The 19,316-nt window shown below is 35.7% G+C and overlaps 1 protein-coding gene across 2 annotated transcripts; it reads left to right on the forward strand.

The window, feature by feature from the left end:
• The first annotated feature begins 3,394 nt into the window (after window positions 1-3,394).
• Window positions 3,395-17,642, forward strand: LOC121257976 (putative clathrin assembly protein At2g01600). 2 transcript variants are annotated; one of them, XM_041159284.1, is made up of 15 exons: window positions 3,395-3,647; window positions 3,854-3,923; window positions 4,051-4,148; window positions 12,603-12,741; window positions 12,876-13,003; window positions 13,933-14,028; window positions 14,161-14,211; window positions 14,831-14,896; window positions 15,025-15,090; window positions 15,232-15,312; window positions 15,415-15,495; window positions 15,727-15,885; window positions 15,999-16,080; window positions 16,179-16,300; window positions 17,052-17,642. In XM_041159284.1, exons 1-15 carry the CDS (start codon window positions 3,558-3,560, stop codon window positions 17,400-17,402), a joined length of 1,680 nt encoding a protein of 559 aa, XP_041015218.1. In that variant the 5' UTR covers window positions 3,395-3,557; the 3' UTR covers window positions 17,403-17,642. The 2 variants fall into 2 exon arrangements, with proteins under 2 accessions (XP_041015218.1, XP_041015219.1); XM_041159285.1 differs by having other exon boundaries at window positions 13,936-14,028.
• The last annotated feature ends 1,674 nt before the right edge of the window (window positions 17,643-19,316 follow it).

Genomic DNA, 19,316 nt, shown 5'->3' on the forward strand with positions numbered 1-19,316 from the left:
CTGATTGTGAGACGTTTAGATCTCACAGACGATACTAACTGTTATGGACGTGTTTTACCGCCACCACCTCACGTTTACCTGCAACCAAAGAGTAAGATAGCTTAGGGGTTCGAGGGAACGCCTCCGATGCCTAAGTCAGTGACTGATGATATTTCAATAATACCAATTAGTACAATCCCCTTTATGTACCTGGGTTCTCCTCTTATATAAAGGTTTTGAATCGTTCTGTTGTTAAATGATAATGGACATATCTGTTATTCAAATTCAAATCTGGAGATGAGGACTCATCTCTTAGTGTTTGCGAATGATAAGCGTTTTTATCTTTTGCTCCTGTTGGATAGTTATCTAATCAGTATTGGCTGTGGGCTGAATCCTCTTGACATCGAGTTGGGTCTTAGGTGGTGAGATAGGTTTCGGGCTTAAGCAAGGGCCCAGGCCCAAGCCCATTTGGGGCTTAACCGGTTGGAATGTCCTCTCCAAACCTCGTTAGAGCAATAATTTGCATCCAAATGTAGTGGAGTAATCATACTTGATGCCAACCCCAGCTAACAGTTGGACGGGGTTAATCTTATTATTCGCTTTAAAAAAAAAAAAATGAAAAAAGAGGATTCTATTTTATTTATAGGCTTTCCAGATAGTGTTAATATCCCTCGGCCCATCTTTTGCCAATTGGTGGTGAAACAGAAATCATTTCCTTGCATCGTTTTGGGTATACATTTAGGAGATACTTTTCTTTTTCTTTAGACTTTTGAATTGCTTTCTATCTACCGATGATTTTTGGGACAGTGTCAGAGTCTCTTTTTCTTTTTTAATTCTCCCTCTTTTAACTTTTAGGTTTAATTAGAATTTTCAGCAAATTAATACCCAATTAAACAATTATTTTTGAGTTTTCTATACAGTCATTTTTATGTATTTATTATATATTTTACTAATATAATTAGCCGAAACAATTATTTTATATTAGAAAGAAGTAACGCAACCAATCACATTAATTAAATGCATAATAAACATGCTAAAGTGACTGTATATAAAATTTTAAGAAAATATATTTACAACTATGAATTGTACAATTACTGCGTAATCGTTTTGAAAAAAATAAATAAAACATGAAATATATATAAAAAAATTAATTTTTTTAATAATAGACCCTACTCATTTTCAAAGCGATTACACGGCATTTACGTATTTCACAGTTATATATAAAATTACTCTAAAATTTTTTATTATTTTTAGAGTTTATTATGATTTCAGTGTACGGACACGCATGCTTTAGATATCATAATAATTAAATTAGTTAATTTTAATTACATGGCATATAGTGATAAGATGAAAGAATCAATTATCAACATGCAGTAATATCTAATAATTTTCCTTATCTCGGGATTGCGAACACGAGAATTTAGACCATAATCTTTGAAAATTATAGATTAAAACGCAATATTAGAAAAAGATTGATTTATTTACTGCAATTTTAGAAAGGTTCCAAATCACTGTTAGGCTGTTATGGCAGGTCCAGATCATAACCGATCTAATAAATAAATTATTATTATTATTATTATTATTATTATTATTTTATTCCTCACCAAAAACGTGACATGTAGCGGCCTCCTATAATAGAATGTTTTATATTATTAGAGTTCTATTACATATAGTAATTTTTACATAATTTTTACGCACTCTACTAATATAATTAATCAAATGAGTTATTTTATATTTAAAAAAAATGATATAATTAATTATATTAGTAGAGTGAGTAAGGAGTAAATAAAAATAACTGCATATAAAATTTTTGATATTTATTATTTTTTAAATAAAACATATTACTCTTAATTTAATTATGCATCAAATTATGGAGGTTTTGGCAGATGATTTATAAATTTTACAAGTCTCGTCTCTTTTGTTGGGTATGAAATTGGCAGGGTCTTGGCATTGATTTAACCTATTTATTAATTAAGGAGTGATGATTTTTTTATTTTATTTTACTTTATCCTTTTATCTTTTGTTATTCCATTCGCAAACAACAATCAGAATCTAAGTTCCAGAAATATAAATTTATTAAAATTTTTGGCATCTCCATTTCTTTTAAAAAGTATTTACAATTATTATATAGACCAAAATCAAGTATTTTTTATTAATTAGCCATTGCGACGGGAAGATAGTGAAACAAGTTTTTAATTTCTCTTTTAAAAAATATGATCACAATTGAAATGTTAAAAAAATAAAATATAACTCTAAATATAACCATAATCAAATACTAGATAAAAGTCTAATTTATTAAAAGTCAAACTCATAACAACAATTATCTCAGCCATAGAAAGTCCTAATTATCTCATATAGAAATGATTCCGAGTATTTCTTTCGATATTAAGTAATTATTTTTTAATAATATTGTGAATTTTTTTAAAATATAAAAAATATATGAAAAGAAAGACAAAAAAAAAAAGAAGAAGAGGCATTTAGCCTTTTCGGTGGGCATTGTCGGAAGCCATTATTTAAGGGCAATGTTACTAAGGTCCGTATTTATTAAAATATGGAATTAATAAATAAGATTTAATAAATTTTGCTCAACTAAGGGTTTTGCAAGCTTGTCCATAGCAATTACTTATTAAATTCTTCTACTCAGTATCGTTACACCATACACATGTTGATGTTGATATTTCTTTTTCAATTTTTTATTTTTTTTCCGGTGTATGGTGTAAGATTGCTTAATAGAATTTTTCTTACTTATTTCCTCTTTTTAATTGACTGAATATCCATTGAACATTCATCTCACTCAACTAAGCATTAGGCGAGATTGAGATTGAGCCAAAGTTGGTATTATAAGAGTTTTCTATTTCTAATCCATTGTTATTCTCTAAACTCTTGGATGCTTTTGATAGCTATGCATGTGCATCAGTGGCTATCCAATTTTTTAATTTCTAAAAATTTTATGTGTAGTTATTTTTGTGTATTTTTTTACGCATTTTATTAATATGATTGACTGAATCATTTTTTGTAATATAAAATAATTATTTTGACCAATTACATTAGTGTAGTACGTAAAAAATACGTAAAAATGATTATATATAATTAATTTTTTTTAATAATTTTTAAGTAGGGTATGTTCATTTAACTGTTTAATAAGATGCGGATGGAGGGTTCAATCCTGATTGAAATTAGATTGTAATTAGATTATTTCTTTCTATATTCAAGACTTTAACTAACTTTAAAAAGTGTAATGTCATAGAGAAGTTTTTATAATAGTATATATTTTGTACTCACTACAGAATTATTTTTAATTTTTAATTTTTTTATTTTAATTTTAAGAGATATACGATTTAAATAATGTCGCATTATACGTATAAAATGATTATTCTTAATAATAACTTTTATCTTTATTTATTCTTTTAGAAAGGAAGGAGAAGAGAATAAAAAGAAGAATCAAAGAGTCCTAATTTGCAGGCTGTCCCTGTGATCAATTCTTCTCTCTCTCAGGAGGTAGAGAGAGAGAGAATCGAGGAGTGGAAACCACGTATTCCAATTCCTGCTAGACAGACACAGATTTCTCAGCGCTAAAAATGGGGACGCTACAGACTTGGAGAAAAGCCTATGGCGCCTTCAAAGACACCACCACAGTCGGCCTCGCCCATGTCAACAGCGATTACGCGGTTTTTTTTTTCCCTCTCTCTCTCTCTCTCTCTGTTTCTTTTCCTTCTTCTTATTTTTGATTTTTTTTCTTTTGGTTTATAATTCAATCCATGCTCTTCGGAGTTTCTACCACAATTCTTCACGATTCGATTCGTTCTTTTTGAAATTTTGAGAAATAACCAAAAAAAAAAAAAAAAAAAAAAAATTGTCTTCCCCTAAAATTTAGGACTTGGATGTGGCCATAGTCAAAGCTACGAACCACGTGGAGTGCCCACCCAAAGAGAGACACCTCAGGAGTGAGTACAAATCCATTCCCAATTTATGTTTCTCTTTTTTCATGTGTTTTTTGGTGGAGGAGGCGGGGAGGATGAGCTTTTCAAGTTTGGGGATTATATGCGATTGTTATTTTCACTTCTATTGCAGAGATTTTGGTTGCCACGTCCGCGATTCGACCCCGTGCCGACGTTGCTTACTGCATTCGTGCACTTTCCCGTCGATTGGCAAAGACGCGTAACTGGACGGTATACTTCTGTGTATGGCTTTTTTTTTTTTTTAAAGTTTCATTCTATATGTGTTGCTGGTTAATGTTTTCTGAGTTTTGCGGTATGGGTTGCTTTCTGGTTAAGTTGCTATCCGGTGATTTATGGGTTTTTTTAATTGATATATTTGTTATTGTTTGTATGTCTATTGCTTTACATTGCCTTCTTTAAATTGCTTAAGAAACTATGCGATTTAATCTCTCATCTAGCTATATTGTCGGAAATTTGCATGGCACATGATAAATGTTCGGAAATGAAGGCTTGCATTTTCTATCTGATGAGTTGTCTTGATCTAAATAGGATCCTACAAACTTCCACTCGCATATTAAGTAAAATCTGCGGAGTCTTCCCCAAGACCATCAGGACCTAAGAAGTTATACGATTGTTTCCCTATGTTTTTTCCCATGAAGCTATGTTGGACCTTTTTAACTGGATTTATATGATGCTTGCCGAACCTTTGCACTTGTTAACCATTTGATGAATTCATTAATTAGGTGGATGCTATAGTTAGGGCCAGTCTCAAGATTAGCATCACAATGATTATAAAAGGGACAATGCTAGAGCTCCCGCTGGGGGCTCCTGCTGGGAGCTCCTGCTGGAGCTCTAACATGTGTTTTCATGTGTTTTTTTTAAAGTTATTTTTATATAGATTTTTTTAGTACTTTTAAATATTTTTAAAAAATAAAATAAATTTAGAACATCATTAAAAACACTTCCTTAATTAGGAAGTAAAAAAAAAAATCGTTAAAAAATACTTCCTTAATCATGAAGTAAAATAAAAAATCATAAAAAAATATTTTTTATTTTACTTCGTGATTAAGAAAGTATTTTTAATAATATTATGATTTTTTTTTTCAAAATATTTAAAATTGTTAAAAAATCTATATAAAAAAAGAACTAAAAAAAAATACATAATAAAACACATGTTAGAGCCCAGCAGGAGCTCTAGCACTATTCTTATAAAAGACGTGACCATTTGTTTGCTGTGTCAGCCTTATTGGGTTTTGAGCTTCAATAACTAGCCCTTTTTATTTTAATGAAGTTTACTGTACATTTTGTGATATTTCGTTTGTTTTTTTTGTTTTTTTTTTTTTCATTCATCATGTTGATTGGATAGTAGAGGATCAAATGACTTTTATGAATTACACATTTCATGCTATTCAACCTCATTTACAGAGTTTTGTTTTAAAATTCCATTGCTACTCTTTGAACAATTTTGGGCTTGGAAAAGTTGAGAACTTTTGTAAGCTTGTTCTATAAATGAGAAACGAATTACCCATGGGAAATTTGTCTAGGACTTCCAAAATTTTGCTCTTCAATTTTCTTAAAATGTTGTCTTAGAGTAGTTTTAAGGAAATAAAGGCATAATGGGTGTTGTTAATGGTTTGGGTTCAGTTATTATGTTGAAACCAAAGTATCATGCCAAGATTTATAGTTCAGTTGTGGAGCTTAAGTTTTGAAAAGTTCTGATGTACTTTCCATTTTACAAACTTAGGATGAAGGTTGGCTTCAAGTTTTTTTCGACTTAAAACGTCCATTGATTTTAAATAAATTAACAAGCAAATAGATGTAGTTTTGTCATTCATTGTGCAAATTCTCTTAAATGAGGCTTCTCCTAGAAAGGTTTTTGCTGCTCTAGAGTTTGCTTGCTCCATGCTCTATGCACCCCAACCATGGGAAATTGCAACTCCAAGGAGTGGTGTGGTGGTATTGGGGTGAATTGTATGAACCAAACGACCTGGGTTTGAAACTCCGCATGCACTTTTGGGGGCATTGGACTGGAGGAATTTTTCCTTGAATTACCCAAAGTGCATTTGTGAGAAATTCCATGCTAAGGGCCTATGCATTCCTGGGATTAGATAGGACTTTGTCCTAGACACCTGGTGCCAATAGAAAAATATGAGAAATTGCTGGTGGCATGGGAGGTTGGCCTATTGCCAATGGTGCGTAAATTGTGTTTTCACCTTGTAACTCATTTTTGAGTTTTGATTTTAGTTATGCTATAAAGAGGACCGACTTGTGCTATTGTATAACTTTTCCAATTTTTATCTTGGTAATTGCTTAATCATGTGGATCTAGGAGCTCATTTGGGAGTGGCTTTAGTAATTTTTGAACCATTGGTGTAATGCCCCGGCCTCTTGTGGGTCGGAGAATTACTTCTTTTACTTCGTGTCACTTAAAATCATATTTCAACCATACAGTCATAGACGCCAAATTTTCAATGACTCATAGGACTCTGTTTCAAATCAACTACTCCATTATAATTATTCTAATTACCACAAAATCTCAAAATAAATATCAACTTTCTAAACTACCAACTCGACAGGGCAAAACAAAACTACTGAATAAAATTCTCTAATAACTAAAGTACCCTCTTTGTACTTAATCCACTATGCTCACGTAGCCTTATAAATACTTTCAATTCTTGATCCTCACCTAAAACATTCAAAACATCTGAAAATATTGTGGAGATAAGGGGTGAGTTATCAACAACTCCATAAGCATAGAACATACACTAATATGTAAATATGAGTCTTTTCAAAGAGTTCAGAATGCAGTAACAAATCATTTCAGTTTCAATATGCAGATCTCAAAATGTGTGGTCAAAATATCAGAGCAACATTTCAAACTGTTCATATTTAAAAACCCTTTGGCATAACATGGCTGAACATCATCATCTTATCATATTATTTCATATCATGTCGTATCGTATCATATCATATTACCATATCATCTCATATACCATGTTTAACCCTCGTGGTAGGGTTGTGCTATCCTCGGTGACCAAACCAGGCAGTATCAGAATGTGAAACTTTTCCTTATTCATTCTGGGAGCCCCGAGTGTGCACACAGGAAAGAACACATAGAAAAATCACTTTATTTCCAAAGTGAGTGCACTCATTTGAGAGATGTTGGTACCAACCATATAACAGAATCAGAGCCATTGTATCAGAACTAGAAATAGAATTAGACACAAAATCATAACAGAATCAGAAAGTCATGTCAAAGGTTTTTCAGATGCATATCATATAAAACATAGTGCTGAACATATTCGTGTCATTTTCACATAATCAAAAACGGATTCAGAACATCTTCATATAACATGTACAAAATTCCTAGATTTCATATTTGCTCTTTTGCACATTTCAGAAACATCATGTCAAAATATTGCTTATGTCTACATCAGTCATGCCAGAAAATATTTTGTCTTTTATACATATTTCATAAGTAATGTAGAACACATAACTAAGGTGGTTTTCACATTTTTTTTCAAACATGTCATGCATATTTTCATAAATCAACCTCAGTTCATTTTTTTTTATATAAAGTCTAGCATAAAAATTCCACTTACCTAGACTTTTTAAAATTCTCTGAATTTCCTCACAATAGTGCCAAGAGAGTATCAATTGTCACCTATAAAATAGTCATGCAACTTGCATAAATTTCCCATGGAACACGCACTTCGTAATTAAATCTGAGATACTTAAATAACCTATTTTAATTCCTCAAAACTTAAAATCCTCGAAACCCTAAAAACATCGTTTCTCCAAACATTTAAATTTTCATATAATTTCCCAAACAATTGCACAGTCAAATCCTAAGATCATATTACTCCATAAATTGATCTTATAATATTGTCCATGCAAACATGTGAACTTGCCACCAAAATATACTCATTAAATCCCGGATATCCACCGAACTAAAACCCAATTCAAAACATGGTTTAACTTAATAATTCAAGCCAAGTGGAAATATAACTTTGCCATGGATTATAACTCGAGGACATAAAGTGGAATTACATAGAACAAACTTTATGGTTTCAAGAGAAGACTGGACGAAAGATGTAACCCGGCTCTTAGAATTGCAAGGACTTATTGGATAATCGTATGTTGAGTAATATAAGAACGAGTACCTTTTTGGAGAGCAATAGGTGGAGAGTCTGAAGCACTGGGTAACTCAGGATCTGAAGATGGGGGACAAGGTTGGTGGAGGCATGGGAGCCGGGGGTCGTAAGCGACGTGAGTACACCTGTAAAGGAACAAGGGAAGGCACTGAGGGGGGTTGGGTAAAAGTGGGTGAGTGTGTAGGGGAAAGGGTAAGAGTAAGTAATGGTAAAGGATCACACTCAACAAGTGAAGATGTGTTCGAGAAATAGGGTATGGACTCAAAAAAGGTGACATCAACACTCGTGAAGTAACCTCTAAGAACAGGACTATAGCAGCGATATCCTTTCTGAGTCCGGGAATAACTAACAAAAAAATACTTGGTAGCACGTGGATCAAGAGTATCAAAGCTTAGGCCAAGGTTATGACCATAGTAAACACACCCAAAGATTTTTGGAGGGAGAGAAAAAGATGGAGAGGAAGAGAACAAATGGAGAAGGGAGAGGAACCATCGAGGATTGATGAAGATATACGGTTAATAAGGTGACACGTAGTAAGAACACCATCACTCCAAAAACGTTTAGGAACATGCATGTGCAGTAAAAGTGCTTGGGTTACATCTAACAAATGGCGATTTTTGCGTTCAGCCATCCCATTTTGTTGGGGTGTATAAGAGCATGCAGTTTGATGAACATTTCCTTTATTACTTAAGTAAGTAGCAAATACATTAGGTTGATATTCTTTAGCATTGTCAGAACACAAAACTTGGAACTTTTTGTCTAAATTAAGTTTTCATTTCTTCCGAAGACTTTGAATATGGAAAGAAGTTTAGATCGTGTCTTCATTAGAAACAACCATGTCATACGAGAATAGTCATCAACAAATGTAACAAAATACTGAAACTTGTTTGATACAATGTTGATTGGTCCTCATATATCAGAGTGAACCAATTCAAAAGGACTAGATGATTATCAACTCGAGGTACAAAAGACACACGATGGTGTTTGCTAAGCTGACATGCTTCACAAGGAAGGAAGACACATTTCCAAGATTCCTAACTTGATGTTTCAAAAGAGTAAGAGATGGGTGTCCAAGGCGGCAATGCCATTCAAAAGTAGATGATGATGAGGATGTGAGGGCTTGAGTGGGTGACTCTTTGACATCAAGGTAATACAGACCACCAGCTTCATGCCCTGTACCAATTTTCTTCCCCGTCTTGAGATCCTGAAAGATACATATAGAGGGATAAAAGGTCACAGAACATTGAAGATTTTGAGTCATTTTACTAATGGACAGTAAACTAAAGGGAAAACTGGGAGCATATAGAATAGATGACAAGGATATAGAATCAGTGAGCTTAGTGGATCCAATGCCTGTAAGTTTAGCAAGAGAACCATTAGCAAGAGTAACACTCTTTGGAGATGTCATGGTATCTAACTTAGATAAGGAATAAGACAAACTAGTCAGATGTTCATTAGCTCTTGAATCAATGATCCGTGGATCTTGAGTAGATGAGACAATACATGCAAACACTGGACCTGAATGGGCAAGAGTAACTATGGAAGATGAAGCCCCCCGTGTGCGACCCAAAAGCTTATCATACTCATCCTTCAAAATGCCAATCATCTCTAGAGTCAAGTTGGAGCTCGTTGATGGTGATGTAGCATCTTGGCAAATGGCCTGATTAGTGGACCTAGATGGTCTACCATGTAGATCCCAACAATAGTCCAATGAGTGGTTAGTGCGACCACAATAGGTGCACTTACGAGATTCACGACCTCGAGTGCGATTATTTCTGGCATTACTTCCCCCACGTGCATCTCTACCACCCCGGCCTCCATGCCCACCATGAGCAACATAGAAGGCAACTAAAGCGGATCTCTCATTACTCTGATCAGAAGACAACTAAGATCCTTGTCCAAATAATGTGGCTCATTGAAGTCGTGAGAACACATAAGGAAATGAGGGAAGCTGTGAACTTGTCAAAATTTGAGAACGCACCGACTCATACTCAGGTTTTAAGCCAACAAGAAACCAAACAATATTAAACTCTTCACGTTGTTGTAGCATACTTGAAACCTCAGAAGTGATGGGTTAATACATTTTGAGTTCTTCACATATGCTCATCACTTGAGAATAATATTCTTTCAGGCCCAAAACACCCTATTCCAGCCCAAAGAATTGCTGACATAACTCATAAATACGGGTTATGTTCCCAACACCCGAATACATTTGTTTGAGATGCCTACACACCTCTTGAGCGGTGTCAAAATGTATTAAGCTAGTGCAAATATTAGGCTGAATACTGTTCAACATCAGGGACAAGATTTGAGAATCTTTTTGCTCCCATTGAGCAAATGTAGAACTAGTTGAGTCAAGCATTGGATCAACTAAGTGGGTAGAAGACCCTGCATTTCAAAAACATTTCAACAGATTTTGACCACAACATATAGTTTTTTTCATTCAATTTCACCGAAGTCATAGGCATATTAAAGTTTGGTGCAAGAGAGAGTGACTCAAATTTAGTTGCCATGGGGAAAAATATCACAATTCAACTTGGAGACAAAGAATCCACACAACATGGATGAAAAACTGAGAAACACAATTTGGAAAAGTAGAAACCCAGCTTAAGTACCCAAGGTTCGAATCTGTATAGGGTGGAATCAGCCTGTACTGGTTGAAACAGGCACGTATCGGCTCAGAATCGGCCTGTATCAGGTCTGAACCGGGATGTATTTGGCCTGAACCGGCCTGTATTGAGTATCGTCAGTACTGGCTTCAAAAGTAACCTTAAACAGGGAATAAGTTATCCTAAACGAGGATAAGTGAAGTTGGGTTTATCGTATTCTCGTTACCAAATGGCTATTATTCCATTGATAGGAATAAACTCTTACTCTAGGTTGGGGCATAAGCACTCGAGGATTGGATAGTTGAGACTTGCAACCAAACACCCTGAGACTTCGACATCGCTGGCGACAAACAGGCCTTTCGGCAGCCAATGACAATGTAAAAATCACTGGAGTGCACAAACAACAATGGAGAGCTAGATTCTGGTGCCTAGTACCGGAGACGACACCTAAAGAGCACTAGAAATACCTTGAAAAAATCTACCAGCCGCCAACGACGAAGAGGAAAAACCACCGGAGTGCATAGATGATGACGGTGATACCACACTAACCACCACTAGCTCTGTAACACAACCACCACCAACTGACTACTCAACGCTTTGATACCATGTAGTCGTGCATAGAATACTTCTGGTTATTCATTGATGTTCAACAGCATATACATACAACATATAAATGACAATTATACTCTCATAAGTTACACTAATTACAACCATGTCCTCTAACATAAGACCAGAAGTTGAATCATGTATATGTAGCCCAAATATTATGAATTTCTACTTATCTACTAGGTGAACTGTTTTTCTATAACCAGTACCCAGGCTTTACAATTGCTAGTTGTGGGATCTCATATCTAAGTTTTATGAATAGAGATATCCCAAGGACAATGATAAGGGGATGAGACTAGTTGTATGGTGACTACTAATTGCTTTTACTAATTGCTTTCCTGCCTGTTGTCCCTTGGTGGGGTTGAGATCAAGCTATACCTTCGCCCATCTTGAATTTATGTGCCTGATTCTATTTAGCAGGCTTATTATAGGTCTGTCTCCCTCAACCTATAAGGGTGCCACAATTGTCACACTCAGAAATAGAGTTAAACCTCTACTCCCCTCTCACTACGCCTTGACCTTGTTTGCGTAGGGAAAAAAGAAGGAATGATGATACATGAAAGGATTAGCTGTTTTCTGGGTTATGGTCAATCCATGCTGTCTTTGGTTGATGTTTTATGTGGTCTAGTCCTTTTGTGTTGTGTATACTGACCCTTATGTGTTGCTGTAACATGTGGTCTCTTGTTAGTTTGCTTATTTAATAATATTTTATTCCAAAGAAGGTTCTGGGTTTGTTAGAAGACATCGTATGACCTGTCATTGTTAGATGGGTGTTTATGCCAATTTGACTATAACTTGCTGCTACATTGCCTTTTCATCGTGTTCCATGCATCCAACATTGTCTTAATGCATGGGCTTCTACATGTATGAGATATTTTGGTCTCATTGGATTTAGTTAGGGCATGTCATGGTGTTTCCAAGATTTGTTGCAATTCCTAGGACTAAAAGCTAGTATATTTACTGGTTAAGCTACTACATAATGATGGATAGGGAGACTCATTAGAATTTACAAATTGGTTCTTTGGACTCTTCATGTTATTGTTCATTAAGGGATTTCATCTGTTTTTCATGCATTTGAAATATGGACCTGGACTATGTTAAAGTTCAATTTCGTAGTTTTCTTTTAGTGGGGTACGCTGTCTGGCAGTGTCTTATCTCTGGGTTGTATAATGTTCTTTTAAAATGTGTGTATATTGAACTCATAGCACTCAACATTTCAAATTTGAGGGTATCTTTTTAATGTTTTATATTCAATGATTTACTTATCTCATGGATAAAATATGCTTATATTTTTGTCAATCTCTTCTTTTTCAACAGGTGGCATTGAAAACACTGATAGTCTTCCATAGACTATCAAGGGAGGGCGATCCTATTTTAAGGGAAGAACTTGTGAATTTTTCAGAGAGAGGGTGCATACTCCAGCTTTCTAATTTCAAGGACGATTCAAGTCCAATTGGTTAGTTTCGACATGGTTATCTCTCTTCTCTCTCTTTTGCTTGTTAATACTGGTTCTAACTAGTGTACTTAAACTATCATTCTATTAATTCCTCACTTCTGAATTCTTAGTCTTCCCCTTACCTTTTTCTTCAGCTTGGGATTGCTCTGCCTGGGTACGCACTTATGCATTGTTTTTGGAGGAACGACTTGAATGTTATAGAGTTCTTAAGTATGATATCGAAGCTCAACGTCTACCAAGACCTTCCCAAGGGCAGGACAAGGTACTCTACTAAATATATATTCCTTTTTACTAAGATGGGAAAGTTACAAGAAAATAAAACTTTAAGCAGTCCTAATTACATTGCTTGCCTTGAAAGAACAAATAAGGGACGGTGAGCAAGTGAAGTTAGAGATGATTTGGGTTTGTACAGTCTCAAATGGGAGTTCCTTTTTTTCCCTTTTTTCCCTTTGCCTTTTCTTTTAATTCAGCACCTTTAAATTATCTGTTAGGTTATTTCAATGACAGTTGATTTATTAGGATTTGATAACAGTTGCTATGTGTTATGTGTTCATTTGCTTCTAGAAAATGCTATTTTTCATTCACCTCATACCTGGATGTAATGGTATTAGTCTCTTAAAACTCCAAGCCCAAGTAACTATGTTTGGTGCATTGTACCCCTAGTTTTTTCCACACTGCAATGCAGTTGCTGTGTGTGTAGCCTCTTCGGATTATGATTAATTGACAGAGAGATTCTATTCCATTGATGCCAACCAGAAGTGCTATAGATTCCTTACATTTTATCTGTGTTCCCCATCCCCCTTTCAATAGAAACTTTGAAATGTAAACGGTCAAGTGCATCTGTGTCCTCTCTTAAGGCATAATTTAAAAGCATTGACCACTCATTTCAAGAATGTAATTGCTTCTGTCACTTTATTATTTTCCTTATTCTTAAGTTTTTCAAACTATTATTGGGGACCATTGTGTTTTGTATGGGTAAATTCAAGATTCTTTGTGACTGTAGTCTCCTGTTGGTGGGGACTTGTATTTTTTGAAATCAAGGAATTTGTAGTCTCATTTCATTGATAAGAGTGTTTGTTGGATGTCCAATGTGAAATGTATGGGGCCGATAACGTTCATTGCTTCAGATTCATACCTCACTCTTGCCCGCTCCTTCCTTACCTCTAGTTTTCTTCTTTCTTCTTTCACTAGCAGGGCTACAGCAGAACTAGGGATTTGGACAGTGAAGATCTTTTGGAGCAATTACCAGCTTTACAGCAACTGCTGTATCGTCTTCTTGGTTGCAGGGTATTTTTTTTTTTTGCCCCGTGGATATTCTGTCTTCTTATTTTTCTACACTTTTTGGTTTGGATGTTTCTCAATTATCTGTAGCATATTAACGTGGGCATAAGCAATTTGATTTATTTTGTGCTTTGACAGCCAGAAGGAGCAGCTGTTGGTAATTATATTATACAATATGCTCTGGCTTTGGTATGTGTGGCATTTTTGTTAGCTTAATTTTTTTTTTTATGTGTATAAATTGTGCATTTGAATTTACACCGATCTATTTCTTGAGATGTTAAAAGGAATTTTGTTACAAATAGATTATGAGGAGTCCAATTCATACTGTTATGCATGACCACCAAAAATGATTCAGCAGTTCCTGTATTTTCATGTGATTGTAGATGCATTCAAATGACTTACTAATACTTGTGAAATCTTTAGTTACATGTTGAGATTTAAAGCATGTCCTCCCCTTTCTGTCTCTCTCTACTTTTGTTCCTTTTTTTCAGTTGGTGTGGCGTATAGAGATGTTTTTCACAAGTGTTTATGGACTTGAGGAAAACAAAAGCTGACTCCCGTTTTTATGTTCCTGTACCCTAACCTCTACTCTATCATTTATTCTGTCAAAGAAGAAGAGCAAAATCATATAAATCTATTAGCCATATAATTCTCAAAGCGTTCTTCTTTGTTTTTGTTGCGCCACAAAGCATACAAATGGATGAGTATATTTTTGCAGGGTATACTTTATTGCAGGAATTCAGTCCAACGCTTATTAAGAACTTTATCTGAATTTATTCATGACATTGTTTATATCTGCCATTTTCAGGTACTGAAAGAGAGTTTTAAAATTTACTGTGCAATTAATGATGGGATCATCAATCTTATTGATAAGGTGAATTGATTTGATCATTTGCGGGAGTGTTACTGGTTGGAATGCCATTTGCTGTTTATATTTTCCTCTGTAAATAATCTGATCTGATTGCACTGATAAAAGATAACAATAATCTGATCTCATTGCAGTTTTTTGAAATGCCACGACATGAAGCTGCCACAGCCTTTGATGTTTATAAACGAGCTGGCCAGCAGGTGACGTTATTCCTTGGTTCTTAAAAACATGATGCAAAGTACTGATTCTTGGTTGATAGCTATATTTTTCAGTCTTACTGATTATGATAGATCTAAGGTCTTAAAGTTAAGTTTAGAAACAAACCTAGTTTTTTGCTGCAGGCATCAAGCCTTTCTGACTTCTACACCATTTGCAAAGGATTGGAACTTGCTAGGAACTTCCAGTTTCCTGTTCTTAGAGAGGTATTGATGTTATTAGTGTCTTGGATGTTTGTTAATTTTGGGTTATTTACCTCTCAGTCATTTTTATTTATTCTATTAAGTAATTATGCTTACCTTTTGTAGCCTCCACAATCCTTTCTTACAACCATGGAAGAGTATATAAGAGAGGCACCCCGGGTGGTGACTGTTCCAAATGAGCCATTGGTGAGTCATTGTTTTATAACAAGCTAGAACATATAGTCCATCCTCTGAAAAGTGTAATTCAGCTTCTGTTATTGGTTGGATTATATTCATTTATTAAATTTGTAAGCAGACAGTCCGTATTTTGTTCCCTTTGGATTTTCTTAATGTTTTATTGGCACTTATCAACCTAGAGATGTACCATTGCTGTATGAGGACATGCTTCAGAACTAAATAAGTGGTCATTATGGCCAGCTTCAATTGACATACAGACCAGAAGAAGACTCTTTTGAAGAGACAAAAATATCCAGTGATGAACCTGAGCCAGCTGCTTCATTTAATGCTGCTGTACCTAATGTTGAGATTACCCAGACAATGACTCCTCAAAAAAACTTCGAAACTGGTGATCTACTGGTAAATCTTACGTTCCTAATTTCATTAATTCAGTTCATTTTTTGCAGATTTTATCCAGTTTTTTGTCACTGACACCCCTCCCCCACTTTTTTACTCTTTTTGGTTGACTTCAGGGATTGGATTATAACACTGCTGATACATCCACAATCGAAGACAGAAATGCTTTGGCCCTAGCCATAGTTCCGTCAGATCCTGGTCACATTTCAGTTCTTGTTGCTTTTTAATAATACTACACAAGCCATTTTATATGGTCTTTTATTTACGTAGTATGGTGTTACTTCTCATCATTGCAGGCACTGCCCCAACATTTGACTCTAATGTTGTTCAAGCAAAAGATTTTGATGCTACTGGATGGGAACTTGCTCTGGTCACCACTCCAAGCAGCAACATTTCATCAGTTAATGAGAGGCAATTGGTAGGCCCTTATTGTCTGTCCCTACTATTTATTCTTCATACCTTTTGTGGTCATTTTAGTGATGAGAAGTATTAGGTCTACACACAAAGAAGTTTACATGCTGACATGGCTTAATGTGATATGTCAGATTTACTTTGCAATAAAAAGAGCTTTCCAATCTAATGAATCACATTAAACCACTTCAGCGTGTAAACTTCCCTCATGTAAGATTTGTGTGTAAACCAAACATTTCTCTTTAGTGATATACAGAATCTTGACGTAGTGATTTTCTGGTTGAGTAACTGTCTTAAAGAGTGTATGCATGGATATTTTTGGTATGGCTGTTGGCCAAGATATGTCTGCTTTTTGTGTAGAGAATGAATAACACATACTTGGAAGTAAGATTGTTATCTACTTTTTCTCTTCTATTTTTTTTTTCCTTTTCTATATGTGGGGACTTGGTTCTGTGTTTAGACATGCATCCCGGCTTGGTTATGTGAATCAGACATGGTGTAAGAATTTAGACTCTTACAGGGATTTTTGTTTGAATATTTGTGATCATACTACATTAGTCGTGTCTTTTTTAAATTTATTTATTTTTATTATTATTGTTATTATTATTATTGTTATTATTTTATCTAGTCAGGTATTAGAGAATGTAAGTTAATGAAAGTGCTTGCCTTTTATGTTCCCGAGTTTTTGGGTAAGGTTTTTTATGTTTTGGTCTGGCATCATATGGTTTTAACTGTTTCTTGCTTTCAATAAATGCCAGGCTGGTGGATTGGACACCCTCATTCTAAACAGCTTGTATGATGAAGGAGCATATAGAGCTGCGCAACAGCCTGTTTATGGAGCACCAACCCCAAATCCATTCGAGGTACAAGATCCTTTTGCTCTGTCAAGTAGTATTGCTCCACCCCCTGCAGTTCAGATGGGAACGATGGCTCAACATCAGGCCAACCCCTTTGGTCCGTACCAACCTACCTTTCAGCAGCAGCCTCCACAGCACATAGTGATGGCCTCAACTAATCCTTTTGGTGATGCAGCATTTGGTGCATTTCCTGTGAATTCTGTTGCTCACCCACAAACTAGTAACCCATTTGGAACCACTGGCCTGATATAAAAACAATATTTGAACATAAAAAGAATGGTATGTTTGTCAGTGAAGCTGGGTTTCTATTTGGATATGTGTGCAGCAGTCTGCGTAGGATGTTTGCCCCACAGCCACAGGAGAAGTTTTGTTAGGGTGTGAATAGCCAAATACATAATCATTAGTTGATACAATTGACATTTTTTGAAGTGATGTTGGCGGTATTTTAACTCATTTATTCTTTTCGGGAATCAAAGATATTGATATCCCTAATCTGAGCAACTTCTTTATCCGGTTTGTTTGGTTGGAGAACTGCTAGAAGTTTGTTCCGTCAGACACCACTTTTATTTTAGAGGATAGAATTCTCATCCTAAGACTTGTATCCGATCAACACTCGAAAAGATGAAGCCATTAGTTTATTTCTAATGTTGAGGGCTGACTGTTAGAGCTCACTTTGCATTGTTGCTAATGCTTCGATTTAGTGCCTTTAGAAAACTACACACTAAATAAGAGTCGCTTTTGCAAAGTATATTCTCTATACTAATGTTCCCGATATGCTCAATCATTAGATGTAATTTCTGCAATTAAGTAGAAGTAAATAAAGAAAAATGGTTTTTTTGACATGAGAGAATGTAGGGCTTATGATTTGCAATGTTGCATATTATTAATGCCAAAATTCGCATGGTAGGTTAGAAAGGGAAAAATAGTCATTTTTCTCCTGCTATGACGATTTGGGTCTCGATCGGTGTGGTCTGGAGCCCCTAACGTGGTCCGTTGATACTGTGCGTATGTCCATGAAAATAAATGTAAAATAAATACTGAGAATGTAACAGAGAGGGAGATACACATATTTACGTGGTTAGGCAAAAAGTCTGCGCTCACGGGGTTTTTGGGGAGGGAATATCCACTATAATAAATTTACTTACAGTCCCTCACCGCCTCTCATTTTTCACTGTACAATGGAGATCTTGAATATATTTGTTGGAGAATCTGTTCTCGCTAGAGCCCCTTTTGAGAGGTTGATGGAGCTGAATAAGTCGAAGTCTCTATAAAGTCTTAGCCGTTTCCTTTTATTTGACCCCTCTTTTTGCGTGCCCCTAGGGAGTGGAAAAAATTGGCCGCCTTTCTCTTGCATGTCTGACATCTTCCTTTCCGCTCTTTTCCTTCTCCTCCTATCCTATCATTTCCTGACTTTTCTTTTGACACCCTCCATCTCATTGTCCCCCTTTGCGCTCTCTCTCTCTCTCTCTCTCTCTCTCTCTCTCTCTCCTAGTGGTGGCCTTTAGGTGGGCTGGGCTTGGTCTTGGGCTTGAATATTTTATTCCGAGCGATGCCCGCGTGTATGTTATTTTTGAGAAATCAATTCTGATGGAGACAAACTTGGATATTCGAGTGGTGCCCAAGTGGGGCAGTATATTCGGTGTCTTGCGCTGCAGGAGCCAATTTTGTAAATGGAACTCACATAAATTCAGAGAGAGACAAACCAGAGTGTTTTAGCCACTATAGGCAATCTTTGCTTGACTGGAATTGATGACCGCTAGTTGATGTTCATTCTCTTCCTTACTCTTCTTTTTTTATTTATTCTTGTCTTTCTTATATTCTTGCTCTCCCTCTTTTTCCTTTTTTTTTAGACGCCCATGGCGTAGGAAGCAGTTGTCCGCCCCTGGGGGCACTAAGTGAGATCTCAGGTTGAGGAGGTGGTTGCCAGAGTGAGAGGTGGCCACCACTAAGCTGCTAATGCATTGGTTGAGTGCATAGCCATGGTGAATATGGCTGCTTGTTTGCTCGGCATGCACTGGTCGAGGAGTTTGGCTGACGAGTTACTAGACAGCTTGCTTGGGCAAGGAAGAGATACCACATGTGAGAAGTTTGGCCGACAAGTTGCTGGGCAGTTTGGGCGAGGAGTTCTATTGACTCATAGGTGAGGAGTTTGGTCGATGAAGGTGA

This window comes from Juglans microcarpa x Juglans regia, chromosome 3S (genome assembly GCF_004785595.1).
Source record: "Juglans microcarpa x Juglans regia isolate MS1-56 chromosome 3S, Jm3101_v1.0, whole genome shotgun sequence".
Classification (NCBI taxonomy): domain Eukaryota; kingdom Viridiplantae; phylum Streptophyta; class Magnoliopsida; order Fagales; family Juglandaceae; genus Juglans; species Juglans microcarpa x Juglans regia.

Bases quoted from the DNA above. Each gene is read 5' to 3' on its own strand.
- LOC121257976 (XM_041159284.1), top strand. From the start codon at position 3,558: ATGGGGACGCTACAGACTTGGAGAAAAGCCTATGGCGCCTTCAAAGAC. The intron at 4,149-12,602 runs GTATACTTCTGT...CTTTTTCAACAG, and splicing joins CAAAGACGCGTAACTGGACG to GTGGCATTGAAAACACTGAT. The intron at 15,091-15,231 runs GTGACGTTATTC...TTTTTGCTGCAG, and splicing joins ATAAACGAGCTGGCCAGCAG to GCATCAAGCCTTTCTGACTT.